The sequence below is a fragment of the Lytechinus variegatus genome, chromosome 5, assembly GCF_018143015.1.
Source record: "Lytechinus variegatus isolate NC3 chromosome 5, Lvar_3.0, whole genome shotgun sequence".
In the NCBI taxonomy this organism is placed as follows: domain Eukaryota; kingdom Metazoa; phylum Echinodermata; class Echinoidea; order Temnopleuroida; family Toxopneustidae; genus Lytechinus; species Lytechinus variegatus.
The window spans coordinates 40,200,526-40,222,001 of NC_054744.1; the positions used below are offsets into that span (position 1 = coordinate 40,200,526).

General features: G+C 37.0%; 1 protein-coding gene across 1 annotated transcript; it reads right to left on the minus strand.

Moving 5' to 3' along the window:
• Positions 1-3,289: 3,289 nt before the first annotated feature.
• On the minus strand, positions 3,290-10,482 carry LOC121416136 (RNA-binding protein MEX3B-like). Its single transcript, XM_041609609.1, has 2 exons — positions 10,111-10,482; positions 3,290-7,371 (listed from the first exon to the last, which is right to left on the minus strand). Exons 1-2 carry the CDS (start codon positions 10,331-10,333, stop codon positions 6,125-6,127), a joined length of 1,470 nt encoding a protein of 489 aa, XP_041465543.1. The 5' UTR covers positions 10,334-10,482; the 3' UTR covers positions 3,290-6,124.
• Between the last annotated feature and the right edge of the window lie 10,994 nt (positions 10,483-21,476).

A 21,476-nucleotide genomic window follows, 5' to 3' on the forward strand; every position in this document is an offset into this window, starting at 1 on the left:
GTTTAATGAACAACTACAATTTATTATTGTACTCATATGACATATATGTACATGATGACAGGCATTGGATGTCTTACCCCCCAAAAAAATCCATGTAAATAAGAAAAAAAAAAGATAAAATAAAAATAAGAGAGAAATACAGAAGATAAAAAGGTGTTTATACTTTTTTAAAGGAAAACAAGAAATTGATGTTTGGAAATTTGAGCTAATAACTTATTACTAAGTATCAAGTTCTAACTTTCCTGCTAGAGAAACTCCTCATAGGGTCTGCAAATTGTGCATTTTATGTTGAGATCAATGTATTTATAATTCCAATTCAATCCAATGGGTTGATGATAAGCAGTCTCATCTTAAGAATTATTAAAGTTGAAGCTTCATCTTTTAAACCCTCAGCAGAGTGGAAAATCAATGTGGCAAGAACAAAGCCAATATGGCTACATAGTATTTGAATAACCATGAACTATTGTCGGAAAATAAAAACTGCTTTGGATATTCCTTTGTGTGACCTTGCAGCAGGCATTACATTTCATATTTGCATTTGACCTAGCCTCTCATCTGAAGAGCACTCATTACTCATGAAACCTTTTGGAGTTTTCTTTTTCCTTATTTTTACTCCTCTTTTATTTCCCTTTATCCCCAACTCTCTCTCTGCTTTTCAATAACAATGTGCAAACATGTACCTGAATATACAGTACATTTCAAGGGAGCACACAAGTTTGGGTTCTTTGTTCAACCCAACTGCCACAATATTGCTGCCAATTTAATAGGGAGCATTTATTCAGCGAGCGAGCGTGTGGCATGTGCTCAGGCCACATGCATGGGGACAAAGAGGGAGCGCTCGGCTTTGTTTGCCTGCCGAGCTGGAGAGATCAGGGCGAAAAGCAAGGGGAATAAAAGAAGAGAGGGAGAGAGAAGGGATTTGGCGCTCTTTGTCCCCACCACATGGCCTGGTCCTCAAACAGTATTATTGCCTTCTGAGATTTTCACCTCTTCCTTTAAATTTTCTCCTTTTCTTTTTCATCCTTTCATCCTCCACTCATCTTTTCTCCATACCCACCAACCCCTGTTCACAAGAATAAAGAGAACCCTCCCTCTTTGTTCCGCAATATTGGAAAAGCTCTAAATAAAGCCAGAACAGCTCACGGAAAGAAAGCATAGAAATAATAACCTCATGGTATGGAACAAACGATGCACATGGACAAAGAGAAAGATTTGCCAAAGTGGGGTAGGAAACAGTTCAATGAGGGCCTCTTTTGGTTGGGATTTTCTTGTTTGAAATTTTAGTGTGGCAGTGCAACTCTAATTGAAAAACATAGCATACAGGATGGAGCTAGTACTTTTCAATGCATACATGTAATGCAATGCAGTGCAGCATTAAAAAGTTCTAGTATACCATTGCTTTTATATTCAACTAAAACATGTAAATGTTGTAAGTTAAATTAAGTCAAATTATGTTTTACTTTTTTAGTGTTAATTCAATTTGCAATTTTTCAGAATGTGATATGGAATGGAGAAATGACACAATACTCAGAAAATTATATTCTTTTAGGTTTCATATACAAAAACAAAGTTTCACTTGTTGCCTCTTAAATGTTTATTCGTGGGATTTGAATTTACATTGGTTTTAACGAATTACTACAGGAACAAACGCCGAATCTGAACACTAGGAGAATGAGAAAAAAGTTTTTTATGACAGGGATTTTCAAAAATAATTTTTTACCCATACCCAAAATTGAAAAATACACACTGATAATTTCATAGGGCACAAGGTATTTATCCTTTTTACTCCAAAATTGATATAGACCGAGGTATGAAAAATATTTTGATTCCTCTTTTGACGACACTGGCAGAATTCAAGCAAACCTTGCTTAATTAATTTCGCTCTCCATTACTGTAAGAGCTGACGTCATAGCCTTCATCCAAGGTTTGTGGACTCAGTCCATCATTAATGGTCAAAGTCTCTCCTGCTATGCAAACATTATTTTTTTGTTTTTCTCGTAAAATGCCAGTTGAAAGATAAGTGTTGGAATTTTCTCACTTTTAACAAATAACCACATCCTGAATGGATAAGTATATCGTAAAGGAAACAATTGATTTTGAGTTGATAATGCCTGTCAGAAATAGTCTTTTAGAGAGCAGGTCATGACTTTTGTGTGGATCCAGCAAACATCCAAGCTCTATGATCCAAGTATATTCCTTAAATTAAATGGAAAGTAAGATATCCTGTCTTGGACAGTTCATCAATGAAATGCACTGTAGAACTAACAAAGGGATTTAAAAAAAAAACTATAGCACTGAACTTTGGACTAATGACTTGATTGGGTTGAATACAAGCAAGTCGGAGTGTCTATCATCGAGATCATTCAATTGGCAATGCTTGCATTCTTGCGAGAAGGGGGGGGGGGGCTGGGTGGCAAATCTGAGTTCAACATCACAGTAAAAACAAAGACCTATAATCAGAATTAATGCATAAGTCATCCTTTCAAACCTTTTGGCAGTTGGCACATTTTCATTATCAAACATGTACAAGAAACAATATTCCAAAGTGCAAAGGTACAGCTGGGGATTACAGTTACCCTTGCCATTGGAACATTTACGATGCATGTTCTGTACATACAAATGTATTTATCACAAATTCACAATATCTCACTCTTCATCATCTCTTGAACATCAGCTATTCACTTTTTTTCTGAATCTGATCATCTTCACTTTCACCAACATTAAACCAAAATACTAGAATTCAAAATCATTAATAATTGTCATATTGTGCACATATATGTAAACTCTCATTACTTCACTAGCACATACATTCAGAACACCTACATGTAATAATTTCTGAGGGAATCGAGTAAAAACTGCCTCAAACTGAGGCCAAGAAAAAGATACTTCAAGGCCATGTTCAGGCTAATAACAATTGTATCATTTTATGGTTGACTGTATGTGGTAGTTCTCATATCTTTACATACACATGCAACTCTCATACTTTACATCATAATTGGTATTGTTAATTTTGCAATTTTCAATTTGAAGGCTTTAATATAACTGATTCACAACAGACATCAACAAAACGTCTTTCTCTGTCACTAAATATAACATTGTACAAGGGGTCTGGTGCCGAAAAAAAGGAATTTCATGATGGAAATCCCAACTGGGATTCACAAATACATTATTCAAATTTGAGATGATTTCATAGTTACTTTTAAATTCTTCAGCAGCAGACCTCAAGCCAACTTTCTCTCACTTAAGTTAAAAAACACTGGAACCAAATATACAGAAAATTGAAACATCATTTCTGAACAAATTTAAGCTTTTTATTGCTTCAACACAACTTTTAAATTCTTTCTCTGGAATTCTTTGCATGAACAGGTTAAAAAAGGTGATACAACACTGAAAAAACTTTTTTGAAGATATATCATTTCATAAAAAATGACATTTGTGCAAGAGTGATCTTTTGTCGGATATGACCAAGAAACGTTTCATCTTTTTTTCCCCCTGAAAAATTCACATGAACTTTTTTCAGGAGAGAAAAAAAATAACCTCTTTTTGTCAGTGGGTTTGCTTGATATAAACTCGTAATGCACATGGTAACAGTCACGCTAAATGTTGCAAATTTGATGTACAGTAGTCTTTATAGTCATTCGTAAACAGTACTGGGTAAGTTTTCTTTCATAAATACTATATAATTTGATTACTAGTCATATTACTATAATTGAATAATTAGGCTAAATGATCATACTTTGAGTATCAAATGTTTACTATGAAAGTTTACTCTGTAATGATTATCACTTTGAAAAATACAATTAAAATATTCAGACAATATGCAAAACCTTGTTAAGAAAAACTGGCATTATTTGTTTGCATAGATTAACTAAACAAAACATGTTCAGCTCTACGAATTATTTAATTTTCTTCAATTATACGTAAGAAAAAATGGAAAAGGATAATAAAAAAATACTGATTTCTGGTAGAAAGGAGGTACTAAAAACTAACAATTAAATTCTATTTCAAACAAAAATAGCACTTTTACTTGAGTGGTAGGCCTATATATGATATACGGGCAAGGACAATAGGGTCTAAATCTATGACATGAAACAGACATAGTGATGTGTGCATAATACATGCATGGAAAGTACTGTATACTAGTATAGAGTAATAAAACAAACTTCTTGGATTGTTTCACAATTTTGCACCTTTTTGAGATTATGGTATGAACGCATGAACAAAAACATATGTCATCTGTCCAGATGTTTTGCTATTTCAAAGAAATTTCTCAGAAAAAAATATTTTTCTTTCATATTCTGTCCATTTCTTGTAACTACTACTGATTGCATTTTTCTGTATTTATAATAATATAACAAAAATAACATTTACAGTTATAATACACATAATAGACTTCACAGATTGGTCACAAATAATTATTTTCTTGTACAATAAATCTGTAGTTTTTGGACACATAACACATACACCACACGATTCGCACACAGACTTTTACAAGGTGACAAAAGAGTAGTTAATAAAACTTCAATATTCATCTTCTATTTTTTTTCTCTCCTTTTCACAAGACGAGAACTGGTACAAGTACAAAGTGAGTTTTTGTCCATGTATATGCGGCATAGGGCTATTAGCAAAAATAAAAATGTATAGAGGTTATTGATTGGTCATATAAGACACTGATGGGTTTGATATTACAGAGATGATGGTGTTGGTTAATCTCCATCTACTAACACAAAAGGAGTTGGCTCATTAACAAATAAGACAGTGCATTACACATTCCTATAATCATTTCACTGATTTCAATGTACAGGAAAGTCATTAAATCTTTACATTTGCAGCAATTTTTTCAGAGATCTCACCATAAGAGGAATCAACCCTAATTCATCTTTTTTTAACTACAAAAATAGCAAAATTTCATCTCATCATAACTCTATATCTTAATATATAATTATATCATTTCTTTTTCATAATATCTGAAAACTTGGCAAAAAACTGGTCAACATTGAGACGAAAAAAAAAAATCATGCACTTTCTCCTCCAAACCAGTGGATGTGATTTTTTTTCCTAACATAAAAAAGCTCAAAGTACAAAAACCAGCACACAATCACTTCTCGGCAACATATCAATTATACATTAGACTTTTTGACAAAAAATAAAACTCTTTTATTTTTATGTATTTTTCTATTTTTCATTTTGAAATACATGTTTTGGCTGAATGCAGGTTGGGTTTACATGGAAAATAAATGAGATATCTCTTTGTCATATTTTCAGTTAGACATCATACCATTGGAATATTTGGTCAAATATAGCAATGCTACATATACATGTATACATAACTGCTTTGAAATATATTAAAAATAAAAACACTAAAAATGAGGTGCAACATAAATTACAATATGACAGTATTTTTCACTTTTGTACAAATATAATAATAAAGAGTATGTATGATAAATGCTAGGCCTATTGGCACGGGCACCTAATAACGGGTTCCAGTCCCATTAATACAAATAGAATAAAAATAACCTCTATTGTCACAGCTATTTAAAATATCAACAGGGTAAAATATACTTGAAGTAATACTTAGATATATTTCATTATTTCCATGGTTCTCTCTTTCTCTTTTATAACTGAAAGTGTCATGGTTACTTGTCACATATGCGATAGAATGAAAACTCTTGTTTAATACTCTTCATTTGTATGAATAGGTATACTGTACAAGCCGAATGCTTTCTCTCTTTAAATAAAGCTCTTACAATGCACAACATCCAGCAGATAAATTCAAATTAAATAAGACCTTTATTCTGTAGACATATTGTATCAAATAGAATCTCTTTTTTTATTGTATGATGAATAAAATACTTGATGTCCTTCATAATCTCTTCGACTACATATCACAATACACATGAAATAAAAAAACAAATATTTGCAATTTTTTATAAGAAACACTCTCTTTCACTCACAACTCAAATAGACAAAAATGTTGACCTCTAAAAATTAGAAATATAACAAAATTCATATGAAAAAATATCTCTTCATAAGGGGAGTACTTTATATAGATTTATGTTGAAAACTCAACAAGAATGTGTACATTTTGAGGGGGTTATAGCCAAAAGTGTCCAGGGGCGTATTCCTACGTGAACTGGATACGAATGGCTTGAGTGACGGGCTCATGGCACATAGGACAGGGAGAATTCTCCTTGTTGATCAACGAGTTGGCACATTCCATGCAGAAGAGATTGTGGCCACATGGCACAAGAGCAGCAACAATTTCATTGTCGCTACAGACCATACACTGCTTCTTACTCTGCGCCGACAGGGACCCAGATCCGATTGAATCCGTTGGGCTGCTGCATGTGCTACTTGATGATGTGACGGGGAAGGCTGAAGGCAGGGGCGTTGGAAGCACCGATAATCCACCGTTCAAGGGATCACTACGGATGCGTCTCGCTGGTGGATGCTCGTTGATTCCATTGACTGCCGGCTCGTTGCTCCCTGAGCTGATGCTGCTGCTGCGCCTGGAGATCTGAGGTATTCCAAAGGCAGCGTTGACCCCTGTCAAATCCTGCCACATAGAGAGCTGCTGCTGGGTTGGGATTCCAGTCGCTGGTAGAGGACCTTCATAAACATGAGAATCCACACCAAGCTCTGGCGTCGAACCGTTGAAGAGGTTGTATGCCGTCTTAGCTGTTGAGGTGAAGGAATTGGCAAGAGGGTTGAACTCTGTGGTACCGTTTGTTGTGGTTGTTGATGTCGACGTTGTTGTGATGTTGGTGGGGAAGAAGTAGTTGTCACTGCTGCTTCTCTGGATCATGGGCTTAGCACCTCCGACAGGTTGAGCAAATGGACTTGGACCAGTCTTATACAGACTGATATCATCGACCATTCCCCTGTCGGTACCATTGTTGGCAAAATCATCCTCTGGACTTGTGGAATCGATCAAACCTCCAGTGCGCATTGCAATGTGGGCTTCGATCTCCTGCCTTGCTTGCTCAACGCTATCGGGCAGTCCAGTCACTTCAAACACGGGCTCATTATCTCTGCTTGGTGTGACGATGTACGTATTGGTTTGCTGCTGTATTCTCTTGATGGTGGCGCCCTTCGGCCCGACAACCAAACCAACCACTCTGTACGGCACTCGTACTTGTATTGTTGTCTGGCCAGGGATGTTAGGAGGGGGTGGACCGGGAGGCACTCCAGAATGACCTTGGTTTCGCTTCGCTCTGATCTGGCTGAAGTGCTCTGCTGCCTGTAAGATCTCCCTCTTTGCGGCAGCGACATCCTCCTTCCTGCCTGTGACAACGAAGACTGGCTCCTCGCCCCTAACCGGTGTCTTGATGTATGTGTTGGTTTTTGCTCTCAGGGCTTTGATCTTGCAACCTGCAGATGATAAAATGCAAACAAAGAAAACATTTTAAGTATGACAAGAGAAACGTGGATCAATCAGACAAAAAGGAATCTAAAATTGAAAAGTCTGAGAAGAGAAAATTATCAGACACAAAGGGGGCTCAGCAGTTTCCCCATTAAAAAAAAATCTTGATTTTTTTTGTTCTCATTGAAGTGGAATCATGAGTGGGTGTAAATTATATTTACTTTTCATTCTGCAGTATTTGTCATCAATTCATGCATGCACTATTGCACACAAATAAGTGGAGCCGACCTATTGTACAAGTACATGTACGGATCGGAGAACAGGAAAACCCGTCATAATGGAAGGAAAAAAATCTGATGTACATAGTGAATTGCATGGTTATTATTTGATGTTCTGTGACATTGCAAGCCATCTCTCTACTCTACAAGGATCAGATGCACAATGTTAAATTGTGGAATGGAAATACATGTAACATCTGTCAGAATTATGGTAGTGATTGAAAGCAACACCAACAAGAGTAGAATTGTGGATACCTAACATATCATGATGCAATATAACTACAGAACATATTGTTAGAAAGGCTAACCAACGGAAAGCTTGCTGCCACCCCAAATAGGCATTCTGTACCAAAATAATGTAACAAAATCTCCAATTTTCCTCCAAAAATAACATTCTACAAATTGTTTAGCTTGGGGGGGGGGGGCAGCAATGTTTGAAGAATTTAGGATAATAACTTTTAACTCATCTGCTATCCTGCACAAACAAATTAACATAAAGGAAAACTGAAAATACATTGCCTTGTTTTCAATAATTTGGGCAATTCAACATACAACTGAATGAGCAAATCAATGCAAAGCTAAATGGAGATCCAACATACTTGCTTCCCTAACATAACATTATCTTTTTCCTAATTCATTAGTACTTGATTGAGAATTACTGGTTTTCAGATTTCAATCTTACATTGTTGGATCTATAACTGCCCAATGAATCACTGTAAATGAATTGGGTTTCACATGCTAGTAGTGAATAGAAAGGAATGTCACAAGGCACTATTCTTTCTTTGAAACCAGTTTTGTACCAACAGAGTGCAGACCACAGGCAAATGCATCTCCTTTTACACACATTTCTAGATATTTCTAGGGGCCTACACCTGCATGTATGCCTACAGTACCAATCAATGGCAGCTTGCTAGAGACAGTTTAAAAGGTTTTGCTAAATGGTCACACTGACACTTTCCCACTTTAAATTTCAATTCTCTAGTAAATGATCCATGAGGTGCCAAAACCCCCAACACTAACAGGATATATGATCAGAATAAATCGAGAATTAGGATGTCCACCTGCTTGAAGGCAAGAACATCTTGTGAACAGTCAGCCATCATGTACAATGCAATTTCGAATGGAATGAAAGTTTTCATTTTTGTTTTATAAAAGGCATCCTCTATTTAGAGGTACACACTCTAGTACAGATTTTTCAACTGGAACAAGAGTTGTCGGATATGCCCAATACTCTCCTTTCCGAGTGATATTCCTCCAGCAAGTTCCACGAACCTTATTCAAATAAATTATCACTAAATTATGGTCCTATTCTTTGAAAATTAAACCAGTTACAATTAGCTATTTGGAAAATAAAACTATGATTTCTTTGAAAGTATATTTAGAATCATAATAACCTCACAGGATGAATTTGAAGATTTGAAAAGCAAAAGAGAACTACAACTAGTACAAGTATTTGATCATTCCAATCTCAAGTAGAAATCACCTGTTTTAACATATCTCAATAAAAGGCACTTCACTCTGTTCTGTTCCCATTTTCTTATGAAATTTTCTACATCTCATTAGACCTACAACTGAATTAGTTCCCTACTAAATTATAATCTTCACACAAGTATTCTTAGGCATGATATAATAACATATTTGGAACAAACGTTAGGTAAAATGCTTATCCAATTTCCTGGCCACCAAAAGTTTGAATATTACTATCCTCACTATATTCAATTGCCATTACATTTCAAATAGACTTGCCCCAAACAATTCTCAATGAATATCAGAAGGGATTTACTACTTTTTTACTTTATAAATTAATTGCATCGTTTTTACTTTAGTCTTTACTCTTAACGTGTTAACACGAAAAAGTTCAAAATCAGGTAGACGCGAATCACTGTTTCAGTAGAGAACATGAAAAATTCAGACAAATAATTTTTTCTTGAACCCCTGAACAAAAAAAATGCTGAACTTGGAGTCAACAATTGTCAATAGGTTTATTCTCACGTTAATTGTTCAAAATTTTAAATAGCATTTTGTAAATTCAGTGTTTAATACTACTACTAGTGACATCACTACATAAAATATCAAATAACTAGAAAAAATTCTCAATTAGGGTTCATGTCTCACAGAATAGTAGTCTCCCCAAATACCAAATATGAGGTATGAAATTCAAATTCATGGCAAGAGCACATGGAGTGTACATGCATGCCCCATAGTACATCCACACACATTCGATGACAAACTACAGTGCAGCATGCAGTGCCAGTGCAGAAGCACGAGGCGGCCAAGCGCGCGAATGTAGCAAACAAAGGCCCGTGCATGCACGTAAACCACGTTGTCCAATGCAATGTAATACATGCACATTCCCGAGCCGACCAAATTTTCAAATCGGACGGATTCTTGAATGTGAACCAATTACATTACACGAATACACATGTATTTCACTGAAACAAAACATTTTAAGTGTCCTGGAGATCGTACCTTGTCGACCAACAATTTCTGCTACATGTTCCGAACTTGGTACAGGTACACATTCCGTCATATTACTGCTTTTCCTTCCCCTATCATCCATAGCTGACGGGCCATCATCTTCATTGCTGAGTCCGAGCATGGACAAATTAAAGGCTAACGACTGAAGGGCCCTTTGATGGTCCTCCAGCCCATCAGTATTATGATCCATTTCTGTAAAAAGTGTGCTGGGCATTCTAGAATAATGCTATATCCGAATCACGAGGTAGAAATTATGAGAAACCATGGGAGTTGTACGGCGTATTTATCAGAAACTTAGGATCTCCACACGTTATATCCGTAGTAATCGTCTCAGGCGCGGTCTTCAAATGACATGCTCGTTGAAATTACATTGGGCTACGATATACGTACCGTACAGCGCCACTGTTTGAGTGACGTACAAAAAACACGTTACTCTGCAGATAAGCCCCACCTCTTCTTTCTAACGAAGCACCCGATTGGTCAATAATCTCAGATAAGGGAGTGGTTCATTAGCATGCATCCACATTCCGATCTGATAACCAGCATGGAAGAACGAAACAAACAGCCTTCGCCAGTGAGTGTAAAGCGCGCCAATATTTTCAGGATTGTGCGCCATGTGCATTGGCTCTTTGTTCGTAGAATAGTAAAACCCACGCAGTTTATCTACGACTCATAGTCCACGTTTATGTTTTTCTCTTTGTTCATAACATTTGCCCAAACGTGTGATTCACGTTGAATCACTGCCAGAGTAATATTTCGTTAGATGTGTCATTTCATAAGAATATTTCTGAAAGGTGTTTTCAAAATTCATTCCTTACTTGACACTAACACCAGATCTGTTAGTATTTTCAAACTCAAAGAATAAATTCAATTCAATTCATTTTTTCCACATGGAAATTCGTTTTGCTCACATAATAAACATTTGAAATATAATATTACATATTACATATATCACATACATATTATACAAAATTACATAAGCCTAACCGTTATAAATGTCCACCTCTGTCTGTTTTCTTCTCAATGGTTATTTACCTTTTGTTATAGAACGATATCCATTCTTAGGTTTATGGCTGCGTTCAACAACGTCAACCAAAGGCTAAATCAATAACATTTCTAATTATTTCGACGTGAGAAAACACATTCAAATCTGAGGATTATTGATGCAAAAAGGATGAGAAATGTTAATTCTCTTGAATTGCAGGTCATGCGTTTGCCTACGAGAACAGGGGCCGCGGACTCGGGGGAGGGACTGGGGCTTCAGCCCCCACTTTTTTCAAAACTCGTGTACAAAATTTTAATTATGACCATGATTTTTTGCATGGTTAGCCACCCCCCCCCCCCCCCCCCTCCTATCAAAACCGTTTCGCGGCCCCTGCACGCGCTATTAGGATCTAGAACATTCTCCTCATAAACAGTTTCCCATCTCTTCATAACTCTTTGAGCTGATTGCAGTACCATGGCATGCGGGGTCGATTGCACCATGGACCTACTACTACTACTGCTGCTGCTGCTGCTACTGCTACTACTACTACGATTGTACCAAAGGGTCTTTGCAAGAACCGTTTTTCGTGTCGCCCATTTATTATGATGCACCATGTGAAACGCATGAAAATAAATCATCAGCAAACATATTTCGTTCGTTGTTGAATTGAACAAAAATGGTGTGATGTCTCATCAAATTGTACAAAAAAACGAATTTTGTTTATGTTAATTTCAAAAATATCCCAGATACATGTACGGTGCAAAAAAAAAGATGGGCGACACGCAAGACCCTCCGTGTAATCGGCCCCTGGATATTGTTTTTTTTATCCCTTGTTGTAGCCCATTTATGGTATCTATCAATTTATCTGTCAATATATCCTTCGATAAATTCATCTGCAATTATATATTTAAAAAAAAAGAAAAACAATATGTGGTAGGGGGAAAAGATCTGTGCGTTTTAGGCTCTATATGTTGTCTGCAGCATTCTTTGTCTGCATGAGTCATTCGAGCTCCTCGCGCTCACTGCTGTCTGTTGACATAAAATGAACGTTACTTTGACCCTGCTAGGTGTGCTAAAAATAGACACGCGCCGTTTTGATAATTTCGAGACCTGGAAACGGAGAATAGAATGTGCTCCGCTCCCTCTGATAGCTCCATGCATATACAGAACACTGTCACATACATCGCAGGCCAGGGATTGCAGCCGGTGATGTTGGCCATGTAACTAGCGTGGAATATGCCGGGAATATGTAGACCCAATTGTACCCGTCTTATAATTTTGGCACCACGAATTCAGCCTCGTGTTTTCGTCTTAAACAAAAAAATGTTTCTCTCTGGCTACTGGCTCTTATTTTTTTTTTCAATCCGCACCTTCTCGTTCGAGTGATCAGTTGGGCTCGTACATGGTAAACTTAACCAGGCATGAACTGAAACAAAGCTGGCGCGGTAGCAGATAGCCACTTCGAGAGCCGAGGCTTTCCTGCGCCTGCCGACAGGCACGTGCCAAAAGACAAAGCTAAATTTGCGCGGGAAAAGTTTGTTTACAGCAAGCTTTGTGTAGCGCACGCGCCCTGACCTGACAAAAGTTTTTATTTTTTGGCGCGGCCGAAGAAAGCGCGCGCCGATCATCTCACACCTGTCCATTCACCAATTTCCGGTCAGTTTCATCCCTCAGAGGCTCAGATCCATTTATCTTGAATTACATAAAGAGGGATTCACAGCAATGAACATAAGAGGCTATTAGACCGGACAGTATACATTAACGTTGCATATAATAAAAGGGATAATAATCATCATTATCTTGATGATAGGTTTCGGAAAAAAAAAATGTTTAAAAGATAAAACAATATTTCCGTTTATTCTTACTTTCATCTAGCTCCTCTCTTTTATTTCATGTTTTCTGTTCTATTAATTTTCTTTCTTTTAATAGGCCTATAAATATATATTTTTTTCTTTTTGCTTGATCGTGGAACTTAAAGTAAGCATATTGCCCAAAACACTGCATCTATTAAAAAAAAAAAAAAATATATATATATATATATATATATATATATATAAACCCCTCAAAAAAAGTTCTGCAACTCAAGTTTGAGTGCTAATAAATTTCTTAGTATGCCATGATCATATGTAAAAGTGGTATCATTGGAAAGTATGATTATTCCTCTTTACGATCATGTGTCATTTGTAATGCTAGTGTTATCATGAAATACACAGACATGATAAATATGCAGCAATGTAAAAAATGAAATGTTGCAAAATTCGTTGCCATGTCATGCTTTATTAGTTCTACAACTCAAACTGCAAGTTTGAGTGCTAATAAATTTCTTAATGTGCCATCATCATGTGTAAAAGTGATATCTTTAGAAAGCATGATTATTCTTCTTTACAATCATGTGTCATTTGTAATGCTAGCGTTATCATGGAATACACAGACATGATAATACGCAGCAATGTTAAAAATGAAATGTTGCAAAATGCGTCGTTTCCAGTTGTTTCGAGGATGGACCGAGTGCATTCACTGTCACCCGCATGGTGGAAATTCTATAGAAATGGAGACTCTTGTTAGAAATCAATGCATTTTGCAACATTTCACTTCTGACTTTTCTCAATGTTCAGGGTGATTGCATATTCCATGATTACATAATCACAGCAAATGGCATGTCATTGTAAAGAAGAATAATTCAGCTTTCCAGTGATACCAGTTTCATCTTTTATACTTCATTAACCAAAAAGATATCATCCCCCAAAACTGAGTTGCAAAACTTTTTTGAGGAGTTTGTATATATATATATATATATATAAATGTATAAAATATATATATATAAATATATATATGCGCTGGTCAGCGCATGAAATTGTAGATAATTTACCAACTCCCCCTCCTGCTCTTACTCCCTTCCTCTTTCACAAATTACTTGAAATCGTCTGCAGACTCTTCACTTTAGCTCTGCCCCCCCCCCTTTTTTTCCCGGTCAGGGGGGGGGGGCAATTCCCTAGGCAGTAAAATTGGTCGGGGCGTGGCGCGCGCAGTCGGGGCTTCCCCATCTAGGTATCACGTGATTTGCGTACCTCAGTACCTACACCTTTCTTCTCGGACATAACAAGCAAGGTTATGCAGATGTAGTGCAGTTGAAGAAATATATATTTATAGATCTGATGATGAGCGATGGATCGAATTTCCAGCAAAGTCAAATCAAATTTCTTACAGGTAAAATGTATTTTTGACATGTATGAGGCCTTTTCAAGTAGGGAGTTCGGTGAAAATGCCCCCAAATGCCACTAATTTGTATCTGCAACAGTGCAATTGCAAATTTAACCCAGGTCCAGGGAGCTCCGCCTCCGGCCCGCTTCCCTGGCCGGGTTAGTGCAAATTATGCATAGAGATGTTACTGTGCACCCATGTAAAACAAGTAGGTTCTACAGTGCGTATAAAAAAAGTTTACACTTAGAAAAAGTCCTGAAAAATTATACATTTGGAATAACCTGAAGATTTTTCTACATTTTAATATTGGTACTGATCCATTTAAGCGTATGACGATATAATTGTCGAAAAATATTTCCGCTTGAGTGAGCACCTCTTTTGAAAAGTTAGTGAAAAATGATTTGCGCAGAACTTTGAAATAGTTATGCGAATAAAAGTAGACCTTAATCATGAAGAACACATGGAATTTAGTTAGTAAAATTGATTTGAAGATATCTTTTACCTTTTTAAACTTTTCCTTGCCCAAAACACTTTGAAGAGTGCAATGCGCCCCACCGCACTCCCCCACACACCAAGGCCATTGTGACGATATTTGCTTTACACTGAGCTGTGATTTACATGAAGTGGCTTGATATTCATTGTGTTAATGATTGTCAAGCTTGGGAAAAGTGTGGAGAAACAAGTATTAAATGAAATATGAAATGTAAACCCACTTTCAATGAAAAAACCTTAGTGAAAAAATGCTGGAGATATCTGATCATTGGCGGCAGAAGCCAAAAATTATAGAAGGGGACAACCAAAAAATTTTTGACAAGCAAAAAAAAAAGGTTCTCAACCCAATTTTTAAGGGGTACATAGGAAAATAAATTGACAAGCAAAAAAAAAAAAATTTAGGGGGGACACGTCCCCCCCGCTTCCGCCGCCTATGTGTCTGATATAAACTTTTGTTCAGATTCAGTTATGTCCTCAGATCCAGCTGGCACAAAAATGGTAAAGGTTGTGCTTACTAAGTGTTGAAATTTCAATTTTGGTGTCAAAATTGTTACAAAATGTTTGAATGTATCAATTTCATTCAATTGACTAAAAGTGCAAGGGAAATGTATGAAAAATGTTTCGCAGGGTAAGTTTCATTTTGCCCTTTCCCCTTGGAACAGCGTGAAAATGAGCATTTCTGCGCAAACAGATTTCTGCGAGCTTTGCAAAAATGGACAGTGCTCACTCAAGTGTAACATTCTGTCAAAACTTTTACTTTCATTGGATAGATGAGACCCAAACCCAAGATTATATGTGAAAAAATTACCCACATGTTGTATATTTTTTAATTCCCAGGGCTTTTTCAAAGTGTAAACTTTTTTTTGATACGCACTGTAGATCTAGGCCTATCTATGAAGCTTTTAAATGGAGGAGGAAAAAACATACTATAGAAACCTACACCAATGAGAAACTTTGAATTTTTATGAATAAAGTGATGTAGGCCTATAATAATTTAGCCCTGAGGACTCCATGATGATATTTTTTAATATTTTGACATACTTCTTAATCATGGAGCCTTGAAGTCCTCCCATATATATGTATAGATCTAAGAGACACATCAAAACAAAGATGGATTTCCCTAGGAAATCATCTTTGTAGATAGAAATCATGAAAATGTTTGTGATTTTATTTATTTTTACACCTTCATACACCTAATGTGTATGAAGGTTAAACAAATTGGTTAAAAAAAAGGTGAAAAATTGAAGGTTTCTTACCAGACCGATCTCGTATAGATCCCTCGATCCGTTTGTCAACAAAAGCAAATACAATAGCTAAGACCCCTGAACCGCTTCATTATGATGTTCCTTCGATTAGCAATGTTACAAAATGCCGTTTTGAAGAACAATTTATGGATAAAAATTATTATTTAACAAATACTAAAATGTAATATGTGATTATGAATAATTATTATTTTCATCATATTAGTAATTTTAGTAATTATTATTATCATTTTTGTTGACAAACGGATTGAGGGATCTACACGAGATCATTCTGGTAAGAAACCTTCAATTTTTCACCTTTTTATTAACCAATTCTTTTAACCTTCATATGCATTAGGCGTATGAAGGTGTAAAAATAAAATCACAAACATTTTCATGATTTCTATCTACAAAGATTGATTTCCGAGGGAAATCCATCTTTGTTTTGATGTGTCTCTGTTTTCATATATGGGAGGCGGTTCAAGGCTCCATGATAAAGAAGTATATGTCAAAATATTAAAAGATATCATCATGGAGTCCTCAAGGCTATGTATAATTCAAGGGTATACCTTGCCTCACATGTCAGCGCAATGCACTTAAAAAAAAGAATTATCACAATCCCATTCATGGCATTTTGTTTTAGTTATGGAGGCTAAAGCTATTTTTTTTTTTGTAAAGTCTGCACATTCTCCCTTTAAGCAGGAATATCTCTGTCAATATTTGATGCAGTATTTGGTACCCTGGGGTACCAAATAATAATCTGCCATTTTGTTGAATTATTTATTTTATTTTTTGCGCTGTACCCTGGGTTACCAAAAAATGTGTACAAGTATATTTTAATGTTTTGTACAGATTCTTTTTTTCTTTTTAGTGATCTTATGTAACAATTACCGGTAATGCATGCAAATGATAACTTTATTCTATTTGTTTACTATACTTGGCATTGGTTGTATCAAAGAAAGGAAATAGGCGTTGTGATCATTGTCCCCATTCATTGTCATGATTATCGCACCGATCGTACAACCGTGATCACCATGACAACAATGTAACTGTACACTATTACAACACGAGATGGCGCTGCACAACGCCGTACCCCGGTGTACGGCGTGGTGCATCATGATGTCAAATATTGACATCATGAGTTGATTTAAGCACCATTCTGTTTCTTATTTCACAACCTTTCTAATTCTATTTGTTGGGATTCCTTCAAGTTATAAAAAAAGTCATTGTCTCCCCACCCTGGGGGGGGGGGGGCACTTACATTGACGAGTGGATACCATGCATGACCCAAAAAACATGTACCAAAGGATGTCTTTTTCAAGAAAAGGCTCGTTACATATATGTAATGCCATAAGGGTGTCACAAACACTAAAATAATGACAAAAGGGTTTTTATTTTCGCTAGGAAGCCACATGTTTAGGGCCAACTTTGCGATGGTATTAAAAATCAAGACTAAATTGTTTTATAAAGGATGTACTTTTTAGTCAACACTACGTGTATAGAGTACAATTATCGCGAGGTGTGGGAAGTGGGGCCCGGGGGGGGGGGCACTCAGTATATAATGCATAGTGGGTATGAGCCGCAGAGGGGACCCCCATTTTTACGCTCAAATTTCCGTTCCAAGGCTTAGCATTTTTGTCTTATTGAGAAGAAGAACAAAGAAAGCCGCTCCAAGGCATAGCATTTTCTTCTTATCGAGAAAAAAGAAAGAAATCCGCTTCAAAGCTTCGCATATTTTTCGTTACGCCGTTCTGATCACATTGATCTGCTATACAATGAGCTGCAATTTTGATGAATAGCTACCGCAGAGCGCTGTCCTACCATTGCCTCAGCTCTCCGCGAGTGCACCCGGCGGAGGCCGCGCTAGCTGCATCATGCACTCACACGCTTGGGATCAGTTTCAAGGACCACCATTTTCACAAACATTTGTAGTTCCGAAGCCCGTTCCGAGGACCCTCCTTTTTACAATAAGACTGCTCTAAGGCCCCCGTTTTTTGTCTCACCCGCGGCATACCCCCACCATTTGTTTGGTCGAGTGCCCCCCCCCCCCCCCGGGAAGTGGGGCTGTACTAGCTAAACCCAACTGTAGGTAAAGGTAAAACTGACGACCGACGTCCGTGACATAACAATTAAAATATTGCTGTACTTGTTAAGGAGTTCAATCCAGGGAATACTTGCCAAGAGTATTGTTTTGTTTCCAATACTTGTTAAGGGTAGGGTTTCATCACACGCCAATACTTGGTTAGGGGTGCATTTTCAGAATATGGAAAATACATGTTTAGGGTGCTTTTCGAGACCCTATGGTCGCGCATGGTATCCACTCGTCAATGGAAATAGCCCCCCCCCCTTTTTTATAACTTTTTTACTTCTTGACCATTTTTGTCTCACCTGCGAAGCAGAGTGAGACTATAGGCGCCGCTTTTCCGACGGCGGCGTCGGCGTCAACATCAAATCTTAACCTGAGGTTAAGTTTTTGAAATGATGTCATAACTTAGAAAGTATATGAACCTAGTTAATAAAACTTGGCCATAAGGTTAATCAAGTATTACTGAACATCCTATTAGAGTTTCATGTCACATGACCAAGGTCAAAGGTCATTTAGGGTCAATGAACTTAGACCATGTTGGAGGAATCAACATCAAAATCTTAACCTGAGGTTAAGTTTTTGAAATATCATCATAACTTAAAAAATATATGGACCTAGTTCATGAAACTTGGACATAAGGTTAATCAAGTATCACTGAACATCCTGCATGAGTTTCACGTCACATGACCAAGGTCAAAGGTCATTTAGGGTCAATGAACTTTGCCGAAGTGGGGATATATGTTGAATTCCCATCATAAATTTGAAAGTTTATGGATCTGATTCATGAAACTTGGACATAATAGTAATCAAGCATCACTGAAAATTTTGTGCAAGTTTCAGGTCTCATGATTAAGGTCAAAGGTCATTTAGGGTCAATGAACTTTGGCCGAATCGGGGGTATCTGTTGAATTACCATCATAACTTTGAAAGTTTATTGGTCTAGTTCATTAAACTTGGACATATGAGTAATCAAATATCACTGAACATCCTGTGCGCGTTTCAGGTCACATGACCAAGGTCAAAGGTCAATGAACTTTGGCCGAATTGGGTGTATCTGTTGAATTACCATCATAACTTTGAAAGTTTATGGATCTGATTCATGAAACTTGTAAGAGTAATCAAGTATCACTGAACATCCTGTGCGAGTTTCAGGTCACATGATCAAGGTCAAAGGTCATGTAAGGTCAATGAACTTTGGCCATGTTGGGGTTTTTTGTTGAATAACCATCATATCTCTGTAAGTTTATTGGTCTAGTTCATAAAAAGTGGACATAAGAGTAACCATGTATCACTGAACATCTTGTGCGAGTTAGAGTAGTATTCAAAGTCAGCACTGCTGCTAAATTGAACCGCGTGATGCAGGTGAGACGGCCAGAGGCATTCCACTTGTTTGTGATTAAAGTTGAATTAAGAAGGGGGTGAGTTTCCATAAATATGGTTTCCACACATAATATAAAGTATATATCAGTTGTTCAAACAAATAGCATGTCACAAAAATCTTCTGCCCTCTCGATATTTTGCTTTGAAAGTCTATGAAATTAGCCACCTGTCAGAGCCCGAGAGACGAGTGTACAGAAAAATCACTCTGAGTGTGACGTCACCGGAGGGAATTTAGTGTAAGAGGTGCCTGGGTGTAATACAGAAATGCTATGCAGAGAGTGAAAGATGATTTTACAATTTTTTGTCAAAGCAACTCAAATCAAACAAATAGGAATCATATGTACAAATCTTTACTTTACCTGTATAAAGAACAGTATGAATAACTATCATGAACTCTTAAATCATGATGAAAGATTGAAAACAGTGAGTTATTGAATGATATTTTCACTATTTCTCATTTATTTTATCACGATGTTCCATCAAGTGAGTAGCTGGAAAGTAATTCCGGCGGCTAGCTCAGCTCTGCGCGCGCTGCATGCCTATATACAATACACTCAAGTACACCCAGGCATTGAGTGTACTGCACTGTATAGTGGGGAAGTGTTCTGGTATGTCGACCCCCAGACCATCCCCATATATATCTCTATGGTCGAACCGCAGTTCATGACCATGCAGCAATCCCCTGACGTCTTTTTCTCCTTTCCTTTTGTCTTTGACTCCATTTTTATATCCTGTGGATCATTTCCACTCATGGCTCATTCCACAGAACAATCTTGAATCAACTTACTATTCTCGGCCTCCCGAGTTGTTTTCTACATGTATATTTAATTACGCTAGAGGTCACCGTCAAACATACAAATGCAATTCGCAAGTGAGTTCAAGACAGCATGAAAGGTATGCGGTCCGGCAGCTCGACAGCTAGCTGCGCCGGAGCGGGTGGCCGGTCGGCACAAAGCAATTCCGCAACCAACTGTGTTTTTTGCAAGAGCCGCGTCACACGCGGATAAATATATCATGATAACACGTCTGCTACGTTATCGACTGGTGAGAAGATCTTGGTCAAATTTCATATTATTCGTCTTGAAATTATTCCTTTAGGGTCTATGGTATCATTATGAGGGAATTTACATATTTGGAATAATAGTATGGCCATAAATATAATTTTAATCATTTCCTTTTTGCAAGTTCTCCGGCTCGAAATACAACTTCAACTGCAGTTTATTCAATTGTTTCGCCACGGACACAGTCCGGAACGAAAACAAGGCATTAAAATCGTCTAAAATTGCTACAAAGAAGAACAGTTTTAACAATGTAGGGTCATATTATTGACAATATGTCTTATGATAATTATTACTTCCTTTCAACATCGTTCACATAAAATCAATAGCGATAAAATGAAGTTTTGACACAAAAGTAAATATGAAGGCGTACGTGCATAGTACACAAAACAGCACTGCCTTGTTTACTACGATACCCCCGGTGACGTCACAGTCAAAGAACACCCGTCTCGGTAGGCATTGCAGGAGCGAACTCGAGGAAAATGAGTAGGGATAAATCGTTCAAATTCACTATTTTGAAAAAAGAAAATGGGGGGTTGAATCACCTCTTAGTGTTTGGTGGGTTGTAAGGTTGCTATTAATGTAAATATCTCAATATTTTGAATCGTCTTCTTAATTCAACTTTAAGGCATCAAATAAATGAGCAGATATTGAACTTTTTAGGCATGTGATTTTCTTTTTGAAATTCAGATACAGCCCGCCAAATAAGTTTTTGGTTTCCTTTCTTCAACTTGTTATTGCTCCCTCATGCGTGGATGGGGAATAATCTAAGTAATATCAGATGAAAGAGGAGATTCTAAGCTTTACATTGGTAGGTCATTTGTCTATTGTATTTGTGATTAAGTTATGATAAATCATTGCTTAATCTCGGTTTCATTTTTTCTGGGACGCACTGTATATCAGACAATTAGTTG

Excerpts from the sequence above, each read along its gene's own strand:
- LOC121416136 (XM_041609609.1), bottom strand. The coding sequence starts at position 10,333 with ATGCCCAGCACACTTTTTACAGAAATGGATCATAATACTGATGGGCTG. Across the intron at positions 7,372-10,110 it reads AGAAATTGTTGGTCGACAAG|GTTGCAAGATCAAAGCCCTG; the intron begins GTACGATCTCCA and ends TATCATCTGCAG.